Source organism: Staurois parvus, unplaced genomic scaffold (genome assembly GCF_062004578.1).
Source record: "Staurois parvus isolate SC_StPar_1 unplaced genomic scaffold, SC_StPar_1.0 ptg000102l, whole genome shotgun sequence".
In the NCBI taxonomy this organism is placed as follows: domain Eukaryota; kingdom Metazoa; phylum Chordata; class Amphibia; order Anura; family Ranidae; genus Staurois; species Staurois parvus.
Genome location: NW_028317898.1, coordinates 5,960,674 through 5,976,705, shown reverse-complemented (window position 1 = coordinate 5,976,705; position 16,032 = coordinate 5,960,674). Strand labels below are relative to the sequence as shown.

Here is a 16,032-nt window from a genome sequence, read left to right as displayed (position 1 = left end):
AGGGGTGGACTGACCATTTGGAAACTCGGGCACTGCCCGAGGGCCTGGGGTCAGTAGGGGGCCCCATAAGATGCCCCTGGTACCTTTTTCATAGGCTTTTTTGAGTTTGGGCAAGGACACAGGGGCCCCATGATCCCCTATTGCCCGGGGGCCCCATGAGCTGTCAGTCCACCCCTGTATAGGAGCACCACATTTTCTATCACTCTCATAATCAATGTCACCTATATGTAACAAAAAGCTGTTGGTCATAGTTAAGATGTGGATCTAGCCACATTGGATTGACTTTGATGGTACAACAATACAATCCATGTGATCAGGTCATTATCATTAGTTACTTTATCTTGTGATAACATCCTTTCCATTTGGTGAGTCCATCTCACAACTCCATTGTCATCTGAGGAGTATCATGGTCCAAAGACTAGCAATAAAGTATGTGCTGCCATTAGAAAATGATGTAACAATCCCCATTTAACTTCTGTATAGAAACCTGGTATTATTATATAGTGTTTATATAGCGCCAAAGGGTTTGCTCAGCGCCGTACATTAGCGAGGGGGACAGAACATGAGACAATACAGTACAAAGAATACACGAGGGGTTCGAGAACCCTGCTCTTTCGAGCTTACAATCTAGCAGATTATATTTAGTACAGTGATTTGGGGGGTATTGAGAATAATATCAGCTGTACATTTTTAGTTAAATTCAAGAATCTGTTTCCATAAAGGAGTGGTGTGAGGGCATATTCCCCATATGTGTGTCATTGCACCCTCGTTAGAACAGAATCACCAGCAGGTATTGGAGAGAGAAAGATTGATTTTATGAAGAACATGAGGAGATGGATACCATCTTGACAAAATCCTATAGTTTTGCTCCTGAGCTTATGAGGAGATTGAAAGCTTATGGGTAAGAACAAAAGCTTTATCCCAGTCAAGGTTGATGTTCCTAGTTCCTGTTCCCACTTATCCACTATGCTTGGGACCTGGGGGTAAGTTGCACTTGGAGGTTGTAGACTGTGGAGACTAAATGGTCCCGTTCCTTAGTTTGCGTATGCAGATTCAAACTGCATGAGTGGTCTGCTGAGTGAGGTCAGTGGAAATAAAGATTTAAGATGTGAAAATAGGGAATATACTAATCAGGCTGTATGGTTGTTCTGACAAAGCGGTAGGAGCTGTGAGAGAGGAGGAAGTTTTCAGGCCTGTAATATTCAGACAATTGTGATGTTATCTGATCCATGCCATTGTAGGAAATGTGGGTGATGCATAGCAGGAGGGAACTCAGGGTTCCCAGAGGGGCAATTAAGGGATGGGGAGAGGAACTAAAAGGCCCTTCACAGCATATAAATCCTATATATGTAGGGTAGATTGTATCAAAAGCTGGAGATTCTGTGCGGATGAAATTTAGCAGATATGCCAATAACAGAAATCAGAGTTGGGACAATGCGATCATTTTTCTAATTTGATCTAAAGTTTATAACTTTTAATATAGAACCAATAACGGAAGATGTATGAGAATAGAAAGATATCTGGTAAGGCTGCCCTGCCATTTACATTTTGGTAAGACAAGATTATGTCTGTTCATGTGCAATATTTTGTGGCCCCAAAAACAAAATTGTACGATTCTGGTAATTTGGGGGAGAAAATCTCATGGGGGTGATATGGGATTGTTTGGAAAGTATACAAAATATATTCATTTTGACAGTATTAGTATACCTTATTTATGAAAAGCATGGTTTGTCATAATATTTCAGGCATGTTTGTATTTGACGAAGTATGGGAGTATAATTTTCCAAAGCTAAATTTGTCAAAGTGTTGAGAATATGTATGCCCAAATACTACATGGTAGATTCTTTGCAAACAAAATGAGTAATTAGATTTAAGTAATGAGAGATTCTGAGGAGACAAAGATGTATTTAGAGCCTTGTTTTTTCAAAGTTGACTTCAAAATTAATGAGCCAAACTTATTAAATTCCTTCAAAAAGACGTATGGGCTTTTTTCCCCCTATTATACTTACCTAGGTGGATGCAGCATTGGTCCTATGCTGCATCTGTCCCCCTGTCAGCTCTAAGTGTGAGAACTCAGCAATCACATGACTACTATTCACTGAGTTCTCACAACCGCTCTGAGCAGAGAGTGGTGACTGTCAGTCACTGCTGTCTGCTCTGCTGCGCCCACGTTCACTGAAGCACTGGGCTGTGGAGGGGAAGGAAGTGGCTGGCTCAGGCTGTCGGTGGCTCACTGAAAGGCTGAGCCAGGTGCTGCTCCAGACACTGAGGTGGATCCCAACTTTAAAGTCAGGATCTTTCCGCAGCCTGGACTGACTGAGTGACGTCAGCTGACAGCGGGCTGAAGCCCGCTGTCATCTGAAAACGAGTCACAGGAGTGCAGGATGAGGTGCACGCCTGAGATCCATAGGAGAAGTACAGCCAAAAGAGCTTTAGTTGTACTTCTCCTTTAATGATGCACGCTGTGATGTATGGGAAGTGCTGTAGCAGCACTGACTTTTACAAAGGATAAAAGTTCTAAAAGTGCTGTCAAATGACTTTGATGGCTATGTGTATTGGGCCTTTGAATATATTTGTGTGCTGTTTATGAATCTGGCAATGAATGACATTTGCCAGCAATTTAAACTGTATCACTTTTTTTTTTGCAAATGTAATTTTTGCTGTAGCACAGCCTACAGCAAGAAACAAAAAAGGTTTGTAAAGCCCCTCCCTTCTCCCTAAATACATACCAGATACTTTGAGTGTGGTATGGGCTTTAAGGAGGTACCTTGTACCCAAAAAAACAAAAACAATGTGTGTCAGGTCTGCTACAGTTTTTAAAGGAGACGTCAAGCAAAAAAAAAGCATGAGGTCCCCTTAAAAATCCATACCAGACCCTAAATCAAAGCATGCAATCTGCCTGGCCAGGAAAAGGGGTAGAAGAATGTGGCCATCCTCCTGAACCATACCAGCTCATAACATGGGGGGTGCCTTGCCAGGGGGGACACCTTGTTCCAATGTAGATTGGGAAGATCCTCTTCCCAAGCATCCAAGACTTCCTTAGGAACCAGTGACAGTGGGAAGCTGTCATTAGAAGTAGAGATTCTATATATGATGCACAGCTCCCACCAAACAGTGGGTAGAATGTGCTAAGGATGAGTTGGCTCATCCCTAGTGCAGACATGGAGGTCCACTTTGAGCATCTGGATTGGGAAACCCAACCTCTGGGTGACTCGTGTTATTGTAGACCACTAGCGGGAGGTTTAGCCATGTGGAGCAACTAGGAAGTACCTACACCCTACCTAGCTAATAAAAAAAGCATTTTTACCTCTACCTGTCTTGCTGTTTGGGAAATCACTTCACTTTCTTGTCTGGTTAAAAGGTTGTGCCAGGGACAGTGAGCACGGAGAAATATTTTTATGTTTAAATGGTTTTTATTGCAAGATTATAACATAACAAGGGAATATATAAACAACAGCTATGAATGGTTCACATTAGAGAGCAGTAATACAGGAAACAGGTATGAGTGGAGGTTCCCCACCATGTGGCCGGAGAAACCGTCGGTCTTAGTTATGCTTACATGAGAAGTATGCTCGGTGTCCTGTGAACCTTTTTGAGAGCCAATAAATTGTAGGTGGGGGAGGAGTACGAAGTGGGGGGAGGAGGAGGGAGGGATGACACATTTGCAGCATAGGTAAGTACCTTATAACATTATAGGGTAGTATTCAGTTCATTGAGCAATTAGGATTTTTCAACCATCGAGACCATTGTATTGCAAATTTCTGGTATGAGGAATTTTGAAGGGCTGTTCTTCTTTCCATCTCACACTGAAAATTGAGATCAGCCATGAGGCGGGACAGGATTGGAATGGTAGGGGATCGCCATAGTTTAGTAATATTAGTCTTTGCAGCTGCTAGAATATGTATGATGATGGTGCGTGAGTTTATGGGGAATTTATCTATTCCGATGTGGAGGAGGGCTAAGGCAGGATTTGGGGAGACTGGAATTCTTGTAACTGAGGAAATTATTTGGAAAACTTTGTTCCAGTAGGATTTGAGAGACTTACATGTCCATAGTAAGTGAAGGAGTGAGCCAGTTTCTCCGCAGTGTCTCCAACAGGTCTGGGAGCACTGAGGGTAATATATGGATAGTTTAGTGGGGGTTAGATACCATTGGTGGAGAATTTTAAGGTACGTTTCCCAATGGGAACTACACTTTGAAGCTTTAAAGGTAATTGCGAATGTTTTTTCCCAGGTATGCTGGGTTATTGGTTGAATAAAGTTTTTTTCCCAATTGATTAAGGATGAGGTATGTGTGGTGAATAGCGTTACAGTTATAAGTGTGTAGAAAGTTGAGATTCCTTTCTTAGGGTGGCTTGTCCTATGAAAGAATTGGTGTGCAGTTGCAGGAATTTTTATTTCGAGTGGTATATTTGTTTTGTAAAGTGCGTGTGTTATACGCATATAAGTGAATAATTCCTTGTCCGGAAGGTGAAATTTCTCTTGGGCTGTATGAAAGGAGTTTAGTTCATGTATAGTATGAAGATCTTGGATGTAATGTATGCCAAGAGCATTCCATGATGTCAGATTTAAGTGAGGAGAGATGAGGTGCAGGGATGAAAGTGGGGACAGAATATGTATGTTGTCTTTATGTTTTTGATTACAAGCTAGGAAGTCATGCCAGGCCATCAAAGAGGCTTGTATGCAGGGGTGTTTATGCAAAGAGTGGGACTGAAATGTTCGAGGTATAAATAGTATATCTGTTAATGAATGAGGTAGGTATAAGGAGGTTTCCATGATAGTCCAGGTTTTTTCAATAGTAGGATGCCACCAGAAGAAGAGCTGGTCCAGTAGGGCGGCTTGGTAATACGACTTTAAATGAGGGAGACCAGCTCCACCTCTGGAGGGCGGACGTATTAGGAGATTCGTATTGTACCTGGGTCTTTTTGCATTCCAAAGAAATTTGTTCAGTATTTTTTGAAGTTTAGAGAAGAAAGAACAAGGAATTGGTATAGGGAGTGTACGAAAAATATAAAGTATTTTAGGTAGTATGCACATTTTTATGGTAGCCACTCTGCCTAGTGTCGACAGAGTAGTAGTTGTGCGTAAGCTCTTAAGGTCCTGAGGGATAGTGTCAAGTAGTGGTTTGAAGTTAGAAGTGTAAAGTTGGTTAGTTTTGGCTGTAATTTTAATCCCCAGGTAGGGGATACTATGTTTTTCCCAAGTAAAGGGGAAATGTTTAGAGAGTAAGTTCTGGGTTACTATGGGCGTATGGAGATTTAGTATGGTTGATTTAGATTCATTCAGTTTGTAGTACGAGACTACTGCGTAGTTGTGGATATGCGTGCGTATCGATTGGAGCGATTTATATGGGTTTGTGATCATTAGAATAATATCGTCTGCAAAGAGACTAATTTTGTGTTCATTTTTAAGAAATTTAATTCCAGTAAAATTTGGGTCGTCTCTAAGATTGGATGCTAGTGGTTCAATGAGTAAGGCAAAAATTATAGGGGAAAGAGGGCAACCTTGCCTGGTTCCGTTTGATATGCAGAAGGGCTTTGAAAGTGTGCCATTGGTCAGTACTCTAGCGGTAGGGTTAGAGTAAAGGGATAGGATCGCCGATAGCATCCAGTCCGTTATTCCGTATTTCCGAAGTGTAAGTGTCATGAATTGCCAGTGTATTCGATCAAATGCCTTTTCCGCATCGAGTGACAGGAAAAGTGAAGGTTGGTTATCAGATTCTAGGTGGTGTACTAGGGATATAATTTGTCTAGTACTGCTGTTTCGCTTAGGCACCCTGTACATGTCTTTTGTACCATTATGTTCTTTCTTAATAAAGGCTTTCTTTTTGGAAAAAAAAATAATTTGTCTAGTAGCTTCAGGGGCCTGTCTACCAGGTATAAATCCCACTTGGTCTGGGTGAATTAGTGTGGATAGATATGGGAGTAGACGCAGGGCAATTATTTTGGCATATATTTTTATATCCGTATTGAGTAATGAGATCGGTCTGTAATTCTGGACTAATTGGGGGTCTTTGCCCGGTTTTGGAATAGTGGTGATTAATGATTGTAGCATGTCCGAGGGGAATTTCCCATTAGAGGCAACGTGGTTATATAGGACAGAGAGGTGTGATGTAAGGTTAGATGCAAATATTTTGTATAATTCGTTAGTGAATCCATCATTCCCTGGCGATTTGTTTAGAGGTAGGGAGTGTATGGTTTTTTCAATCTCTGTGGGTGAAATCGGCACAGAGAGAGATTCAAGTTGTGATAATGTAAGCTGGGGGAGATTCGTGGTCTGTAGAAATTTTTCAATAGAGGTTATTGTTGGTTGGATAGTGTTCGGATCGTCTTTTATATTGTATAGGTTCTGATAGTAAGATTCAAAAGCGTTGGCTATATCTAATGGGTTTGTCACTGGAGAGTGTGTGGCAGGATGATGAATCGTGAATATTTTAGATTTGAATCGTCTTTGTTTGATAATTTTAATGAGGAGGGAGTTTGGTTTGTTACCAAGCGAGTAAAATTTGGTTTTCGTTTTTTGGAGATTAGCCTCATATGTGTGTAGTAAAATGGTGCGCAATTTATTTCTGTCTGTGTTTAGGGCTGCGGATGTGGAAGAGTTTGGGTTCTTTTTGTTAATCTCTTCATTTATGTGTATGGAGGTCAGTAGTTGGTCAATTTGTTGGGACCGTTGTCTTTTGATACGAGAGTTTAGTTGTATGAGGATACCTCTCATGTAAGCTTTGTATGTTAGCCAAAGTGTAGTAATAGAGATATCAGGGGTGGCATTAGTTTCAAAAAAGAGATTATGGGCCTCAAGTATATGTTTCTGATTTTCTGGAGATTTCAGGATTGAAGAATCAAGTCTCCAAATAGGCGGGAGCGTTGTGCGTCGATTGTCGTCTAAAGTTATGTTGATTGGAGCGTGGTCCGACCATGTTATAGTTCCAATAGTGGAGGATGTCACTTGTTGTAATGTCCATTTATCGGTAACGAACATATCAATTCTTGAGTATGATAGGTGTGGGGGTGAGTAGTAGGTATAGTCCTTCTCGGTTCCGTGTTGACATCTCCAGATGTCGTACAAGTCATGGTCATGCAGGAACTGGTTAAAATTAAGTTTGGTAGGTTTTTTGTTGGAAGATGAGTCTATAAGTGGGTTACCCAGAACATTAAAATCACCACCTATGATGAGTCTGCCTTGTTTATACTGCGAGAAAACTTTGTAGAGTTTGCGGTAGAATTGCATCTGTTTACTATTTGGACCGTATATGTTCACCAGGGTGTGGGTTATGTCATTTATTTGGCAAATCAAGATATGGTAGCGTCCTTGTGGGTCGGCTATGCTGGAAATAGTGCGAAATGAGAGAGAGTCATTAATGGCAGTGATAACTCCATTTTTCTTTTTGGTGTTGGTTGCCATGAACAATTGAGAGAAACGGTGGAGATATAGCTTAGGGGTCTTTTCAGTAGCAAAATGGGACTCTTGTATGAAAAGAATGTCGGCTTGGGATTTTTGGGCTTCTCTGGAAAGCATCGATCTCTTGAATGGAGAGTTTAGGCCTCGTACGTTAAGAGATGTAATGTTAATCATTAATAAATCTTTTTACTGGGTATCTGGTCGGGTTGTTGTTTGAGAGATTATTGATTCAGTAGATATCTTTCTGAGGAGGAAAGTGATAGTGTAGTTATGGTATGAAACAGGCTCGATTGGAGAGGCAGAGTGTATTTTCCTTGTAAATTTGAGGGTTGTGGAACTTGTGGCATAGATGTGTAGCTGATTGTGCCTTAATGGGAGAAGGGTAAGGAACGATAAAAAACCACTTGCGTAAAACGCAAGTAAACCGAGTAGCATGCATTGCTACTACAAAGATGGGGGGTATGAACAGGCTTTGACCTCTTGAAGGGTCATGCCAACTGTAAACTGGTGTAATAATCTTCGTCAGGTCTAGGCCGATCGCCAGATATTGATATATCGAAAGGTGGCCTCTGGAGGGAGATGTAGAAGCGCTTGAGGATAGAAACTGCCATGGTGCCCGTTATGATGCCTCCATGTTTTGAATAGAGCCAGGTGCATTTTCTTGTGGGTCTGCAGGTAGGATATTCCAGACTTTGAGTAGATCTAAGCCTGCTTCTAGGGATTTGATAGTATAGATCCTGCCTTGTTGTCGTACTGTTAATTTTGTGGGGAAGCCCCATTGGTATGCTATACCATGGTTTCTCAAAGCTTTAGTAATAGAAACCATTTTTTTCCTGTTAAGAAGCGTGGCTTTGGACAGGTCTGCATACAATCTGAGATTTGTGTGAGATGGCGGTAATGGTGGAGGGTTTCTGGCCGTCGCCATAATTTTCTCTTTGACGTGGTAGAAATGTATCCGGGCTAGTACATCTCTTAGGATAGATGCCGCCAAGAATGAGGGTTTAGGCAACCGGTGAGCTCAATCAATCGCCATTTCTACATCAGAGAGTGACGGAATGAGGATCTTAATGAATTGCTGTAGGTAAAGTAGTAATGAATCATTGGTGATTGATTCGGGGATCCCTCTGAATTTGATATTGTTACGGCGTGATCTATCCTCTAAGTCGGCTAACTTGAGGTTGATTTGTTCTATATCAGATGAGTGGTCCGCATGTGCGTCAATCATATCATTATGAGCCGTGATTATGTCACCCATGCTAGATTCAATGTGGCGAATTCTGTGTTCTTGTCGTTGTATTACGGTAGTAATTTGATTTAATGATGCAGAGATGTCATTGTGCAGTGTTTGACGTAGTGACGCTAGCATATTTTTCATACATATTTCCATTAGTGATTGGTCCGCTGCTGGAAATGCGTCTATGTGAGGCAGGCTTATATGAGGTGACTGAGGAGGGAGGTTTGAGGCCTGGTATGAGGGGTCAGGGTCCTGGTCAAGTCGTGGCCGAGATTTGGCAGGGCTGCTAGTCGTGGGGGACATTGGGGGTGACAACTCACCAGGGTCCCCTGGGTATAGCTGGTGATGCAGCCTCGGATCCGTTTGCTGGGCCCTGTAGTCCTCCTCGTGGCCGCTTCCATCCCCCTGCTTGTGAGGATTGCGGGCGCCATCTTGGATTCCCGGCATGACAGCCGGGAAGAATTGTGTGAGTTTCCCCGGCTGCCCCGGGGTTTTCCTCCTGCGGGGCATGACTCGGGAGGTGCGGGCACGCTTCAGGAAGGCAGCTGAGGTAAGTTCCCCCTCCAGGGCTGGTGTGTGCCGCTACGATGCTGGCGGGTGGACGGAGCTCACGCTACAGCACGTCCATCTCGTAGCCGGCCGCGCATGCGCCCCGGAGAAATATTTTTAATGGAGCCCTAAACAGCAGTAAAACCCAAAAGAGTTTCTGATCCTTTTCCAGTTTATATAAAAAAAAAGAAGTGTTGGCTATAGAAAGACTCTTTGGAAATCACATATTCTAGAAAAGTTACTTAAATGCAAACAATTTGTAATCATCTTCCACATTTATGAGCATGCCATGTTTTATCTGAATAATAAATTTGTTTTCCTTTGCAGACTGAAAAGCATATTTTACAACCATGATAAAAACCCAGAGGATAGTGATCTTCCTTCTTCTTTTGTTAGTCATTGGTTTCTTATACAAAGCCAGGTTTAACGATTCATCCTTGAACTATGTAATGTTTTTCTCTGAAAATGATATAATCAAGACATTAAAGTCAAAATTGCTACCAACCCAGAACAATTACGAATCTCTACCTACTACGTCTGCAGAAACAAAAACTACTGAAGTTTTGACTGCAAAGGATGCTGAAAACCACAATAAGGACAAAACATCATTGGAAACAGAATCTACGGAAGCAATCCCAATATCAAATATTCCCTCCAAAAGTTTAAGTCCTGACATTTTAAAAAGTGGTGACTCTATCATATTTTTGGAAACTACAGATAAACTGCCACCAACATCACTGGTGCTATGTGCCATTGAATCAGCAGCTCGCCACTATCCTAACAGATCAGTGGTCTTTTTCTTGAAAGGAATGACTGAAACAAATGAAGAGGAAGTTCAAAAGAAACACCTTTCAGTATTTTCTTCTATTAAGAATGTCTACTTCTTTCCTCTGCAAATGGAAGTGATTTTAGCAGACACACCTCTTCTATCCTGGTACCAAAAGGTCAGTTGTTTATAAAAGTGTTTATACCAAATGGATAATAATTTACACTCTTATTCATTTGCAAATACTGTTCTTCTCCTTAATTTATAGAGAAGAGAATACCTTCAAATCTCATTCTTGCTGTATAAAAATGTAAGGGGACTGCATTTGAAGAGGAAGGAAATCCCAAATATAACTATTCTTACTATATAGCTATATATAACCTATCCTGCCTAACCTGTATCAAAAAAGATCTGTGTACTTACCTATTTTTAATCTGGTCTTATCTGGTCATGTGATCATGCAGCTCTGGCTTTCATATGTCAATGAGCGGCTGCTGCAGCGGAAAAGGAGTGCTCACAATAGCTGGGTCATAGAAGTCAATGGGTGACATCCTGGCTCCTGGAACCATTGTCGAGCTTTCCATTACACAGTGCTGCAGAATCATGTGACTGGACCAGAGTGGATTAAAAAATAGGTAAGTACTCAGATTTTATTGAATTAACATTTTGAGTATAAAGTTCAATAATCTTCAATAAAGCACTTCCATCCTTCTGTAATCACCAAGTTCTCCAAAACATAAAAGTACAAGATTCCATCACCAGATGTCTGCTCACCTCCAGCAGTGTGACCTTACATAATATTATGTTTGGTCTAACTGCGCTTTTGGTCCCAATACAGACACTGCAGATCAACTTGATGGATTTCAACTGTGGTTCACACCTTGTACAGAATACAACTCCCACCATCACATCACCTCATAAACAAAAGACTCCACATAGTGCGTAAACTTTAAACATTTTAATATCCAAATAAAATACAAAATGTGCACTCACATGTACAGTTGTGTTCAAAATAATAGCAGTGTGTTGAAAAAAGTGAATAAAGCTCAAAACCCTTCCAATAGCTTTTATTTCCATACACACAAATACATTGGGAACACTACACATTCTATTCCAAATCTAAACATGAAGAAAAATAGATCAAATTTGTGTTGTTCCTCTAAATAAATTGAAGAAAAGTGAATATTAGACTGTTGAAAAAAATAGCAGTGTTTGTATTCTTCTTTACAAACTCAAACATTCACTATATAAACTGAAAAATGTTTGAAGATTTTGCTTTCCTTTGAATCACTTAATGAATATTTAGTTGTATAAGCACTGTTTCTGAGAACTGCTGTACATCTGTGTTGCATGGAGTCAACCAACTTCTGGCACCTGTGAACAGGTATTCTAGTCCAGGATGATTGGACTACATTCCACAGTTCTTCTCTATTTCTTGGTTTTGCCTCAGAAACTGCATTTTTTGATGTCACCCCACAAGTTTTCTATTGGATTAAGATCTGGGAATTGGGCTGGCCATTACATAATGTCAATCTTGTTGGTCTGGAACCAAGATGTTGCACGTTTACTGGTGTGTTTGGGGTCGTTGTCTTGTTGGAACACCCATTTCAAGGGCATTTCCTCTTCAGCATAAGGCAGCATGACCTCTTCAAGTATTCTGATGTATTCAAACTGATCCATGATCCCTGGTATGCGATAAATAGGCCCAACACCGTAGTATGAGAAACACCCCCATATCATGATGCTTGCGCAACCATGCTTCGCTGTCTTCACAGTGTACTGTGGCTTGAATTCAGTGTTTGGGGGTCGTCTGACAAACTGTCTCCGGCCACTAGACCCAAAAAGAACAATCTTACTTTCATCAGTCCACAAAATGTTGCGCCATTTCTCTTTAGGCCAGTCAATGTGCTCTTTGGCAAATTGTAACCTCTTCAGCACGTCTTTTTTTCAACAGTGGGACTTTGCGGGGGCTTCTTGCAGATAGCTTGGCTTCACATAGGCGTCTTCTAATTATAACAGTACTCACAGGTAACTTTAGACCTTCTTTGTTCTTCCTGGAGCTGATTGTTGGCTGAGTCCTTGCCAATTTGGCTATTCTTCTATCCATTTGAATGGTAGTTTTTCACTTTCTTCCACATCTTTCAGGTTTTGGTTGCCATTTTAAAGCATTTGCGATCATTTTAGCTGAGCAGCCTATCATTTTCTGCACTTCTTTATATGTTTTCCCCTCTCCAATCAACTTTTTAATCAAGGTATGCTGTTCTGAACAATGTCTGGAACGACCCATTTTCCTCAGAATTTCAGAGAGAAATGCACTGTAACCAGCATGTACAACATTTGCTGCCTTCCTTCCTTAAATAAGGGCAATAATTGCCACCTGTTTTTCAAAGAATGAATGACCTCACTAATAGAACTCCACACTGCTATTATTTTGAACATGTCCCTTTCAATTAGTGATTCAATTACACAGAATCAGCATGCATGCATGTCATGGCTGTTGGGTCTGTTGGATTTCTATTACTCTACTACACCTGCTAGTAAATTATTTGCCATGTAGAAATATTATTTCTACCAAAAACAGTGATTGATCAGGTTAGTGATGTCTGCTATTATTTTGAACACAACTGTATAAGGTGCCCAACCGCACCAAGTATAATAAGCCTCTGATATAAATTGCTCCGCAATGTGGAGAAACTGTGCTGTGAGGCATCAGCAGTAACAAAGCTTAAGTAGTGTGTCATCCGATATTAACCGTATTGCCGCATAACAGATCAATTTACACTGCAGGTGCTGTATTGCTCACTGGCTCTATGTTGCAATGTGTCCTCCAGTATTACCGTGTGCAGATCAGTGTACACCGCTATCGCCGTAAAGCTCATCGGCTCTGTGTTGCGTTGTGACGTCATCCAAAGCTCCTACCCTACGCATTTTGTCACTCGTCATGTGACTTTCTCAAGGGGAATGTGATTGGATCATCTGACTTGAACTGAGGACACATTGCAACATAGAGCCGGTGAGCAATATGGCACAGTTTCTCCAGATTGAGGAGCAATTTATATCAGAGGCTTAATATACTTGGTGCAGTTGGGCACCTTATACATGTGAGTGCGCGTTTTGTATTTTATTTTGATATTAAAATGTTTAATGTTTACGCACTATGTGGAGTCTTTTGTTTATGAGGTGATGTGATAATGGGAGTTGTATTCCGGATAAGATGTGAACCACAGTTGAAATCCATCAAGTTGATCTTCAGTTTCCAGATTGGGACCAAAAGCACAGTTAGACCAAACATAGTATTAAAAGAAGTAAATAATCACCTTTTCCAGTTCTCCTGTCACTTTATCAAGATCACAATAAAGTTGGTCATACACTGATATATTGCGGGCTGAACGGAGAAAAAAAAAATATAACAGATCCCTTCATCCACACTGTACAATGCAGATAAAAGAATGTACAGTGCTATATTCTGCTGGCCACACTGGTGGCTGTCAAAATTCCTGAATAGGAGCTGCATGCAATTGGATGCAGCCTCTTTGGCTGACAATTTTCTATTTGGCTCTCTTGATTTTTCAATTAAAGGATATCTGATAGGAGAGTGTTGACAGGGACATTGCTCAGTGTATGGTTAGCTTAAGACTGTTGCAAATGAAACAATATATACAGCATTTTAGTGTCAAAGATAAATAAAGCTAGACTTTTTTTATAAAAAAAACATTATACATGTTTGCCTACTACAACTACCTGTATACAATTATAACAAACATTTCCAAGTTTAATGGCTGTAAATTCCATCTGGATGATTGGGTGAGACAGACTATGAACATCTGTTGTCTTCTCCAAATTCCTCAGGGTACCACCAAGGTTTGATTTACACATACAAAACAAGTCATTTGTTGGATCACATTTTACATTTTAAATGCTATGAATACTTTATGCTCATTGAGGTAAACGCAGTGCATTTTCTAACACCATGGTGTGAACAAAATCTAAGAAAGCTACACTTGAAGACATAGTACAGAACTTAGAACAGCTTTACGGAAGGTTACTTCATTAGCAGAACTGAGATAGATATTCTACATGTGTGAGAAGAGTGGGGGAACTCTGCAATGGTATGTCTTTTTTATGCAACAACTGGGTGAAAAATGTGAAATGTTTCAAAGCTTGCATATATAAAAGAGTGAAATACAATTCTCATAAAATTTCTATTCACAGCTTCCCCTGGTCCTTAGGAGGAATGCAAATCAAGATAAACCTTGGTTACTCAGAGGTTAAATATATCTAAATGTAATGCCTTCCAGGTTAGCTAGATAAGATGTTTGTTTTTTATTTTCTAGATACAGGCTGAGTAGCAGCCTGGGGATGAGTCAGCCTGGGAGTGAGGTAGTGAGGTCACCTCAGGACAGGCTGGGAGTCTCTAACAGGTCAAGGCTTCTGGAGCCCTCCCACCATTCCAGAAACATGAGAGCTTTCTGGAATCAGGGGAGAGGAAGGGAAGAGGCCCAGATCTGCATGTTTGAGGGACCTTGGCTAGTCCCCTGGCAGGAGGCTGGGCAAGGCAACCCTCAAAAATCAGAGAGCCTGGGGAAAAGTGTGCAGTGTCAGGTGAAATATGGATTGAGGCTGGAGTCAGGAGCCTGGGAGGAGGTCCCTGGGAAAGGAGCCTACCTACAGGTAGGTAACTAGAAAAGAGGATAGCCACTGCCTAAATGGCTCCTGGGGAGGACAACCTGTGTAGTAGGGGAGGAGGCAGCCCAGCGTAAGGTCTGAAGGCAGCCGCCAACCCACTAAGCTAACAGGAGAAGACAGTTTGAGTACTCTTACACCTACTAGGCCAGATAAGGGGAGAGAGAGGTCAAATACAAGAACCAACTAGCTTCTCATCTGGGACTGTTCAGTGGACAGCTTCTGGGCCCCCTTGCCCAGGGAATACTCTCAGTGCAACTGGGTGAAGAGGAGGAATCATCCAGGGTCTAAGAAGATACACTGAAGGGGTTTAGTGCTTCTTAAGAGACTGTTGCTAATCTGCATTTTTGTACATAGTTGCTAAGGAGTTGTTCTCAAGTTGTACAGTTCCCTGGGCATCCCATATACCCCTAGACCCTATCCAAGTTTAACCCCTTAATAAAATCACAAAACCAAGCTTGAGGACTGTTTACTGACTTCAGTGTGCACAGTGTGAAAAATGCGTGTTGCCTGGCCGTGTAGAACATAGGGGGATCCATTCAAATCCAACAGCCCCTAAGGATGTAGTGCTACATGAAGCCAAAACTTTTTTTAAGTTTTGAATAGAGTGGTGAGGGCTTAGAATCCCTATTAGGTTTTTACTGCTGTCTGTGTCCCCTCTGGTGAGATTTAACCTTTGTATTTGTCCTAGTAACCATTGTTACTGAGACTGAATTGAGGGAAAATCCAATATTTTGAGGTATCAACAGAATATGAATACAGGGGAAATCTTCCATTGGGAACATTTGGTGAGAGGTAAGAGGGGATTTGCTTTAAGGTTCGGAGAGTTTCTTTCACTTCCTGCTGTGTTGACAGGACAGGAAGTAAAGGACAATTTAAAAAATGCTACAGAGATGGCAAGAAACACTTGACAGTAATGGTAATGATTCCTTAGTATATTCAAAATAAAAAAAAGTATAATTATAAAACATTCATCAGCATATTTTCAGTGAACACTTTTTTTTATAGCACAGCAAATGTGCAGCCACCTGCCATGCTGATTACCTGCCTGAAGAACCCTCAGAAACAGTGGGTGCTTTGAGAAGCATCCACAAGAAAGGGCTAATTCTCTCTCGCAGCATCTGGGAGGGGGGTGCGGGGGGGGGGGGTTGTTGCCAGTGGATGGGGGGGTGGTGGTAGAGGAAGGCAATCTTGGATGGGGGGCTGGGGTGTTGTTGGTCAATGTCAGGCTCTCTTCGGGGTTGTGGGAAGGGGGGTGGGCAATTTTTGTGTTGCCTAGGGCAGCACAAAACCTAAATACACCATTGCCCTTACTCAATCTCTTTCAGCAAAGGAGCCTAAAATCAAAAGTTCCTCCCTTGTGCATCACTTCAGTATTAGGGGAAACAATAAAGAGATGT

General features: G+C 41.4%; 1 protein-coding gene across 1 annotated transcript in view; it reads left to right on the top strand.

The window, feature by feature from the left end:
- Nucleotides 1-9,494: 9,494 nt before the first annotated feature.
- Nucleotides 9,495-16,032, top strand: part of LOC149467765 (alpha-1,4-N-acetylglucosaminyltransferase-like) — a 54,693-nt gene continuing 48,155 nt past the window's right edge. Inside the window, exon 1 of the mRNA XM_089671252.1 lies at nt 9,495-10,127. Coding sequence (XP_089527378.1) covers nt 9,534-10,127 — 594 coding nt within the window. The 5' untranslated portion in view covers nt 9,495-9,533. The remainder of the gene's footprint in view (nt 10,128-16,032) is intronic.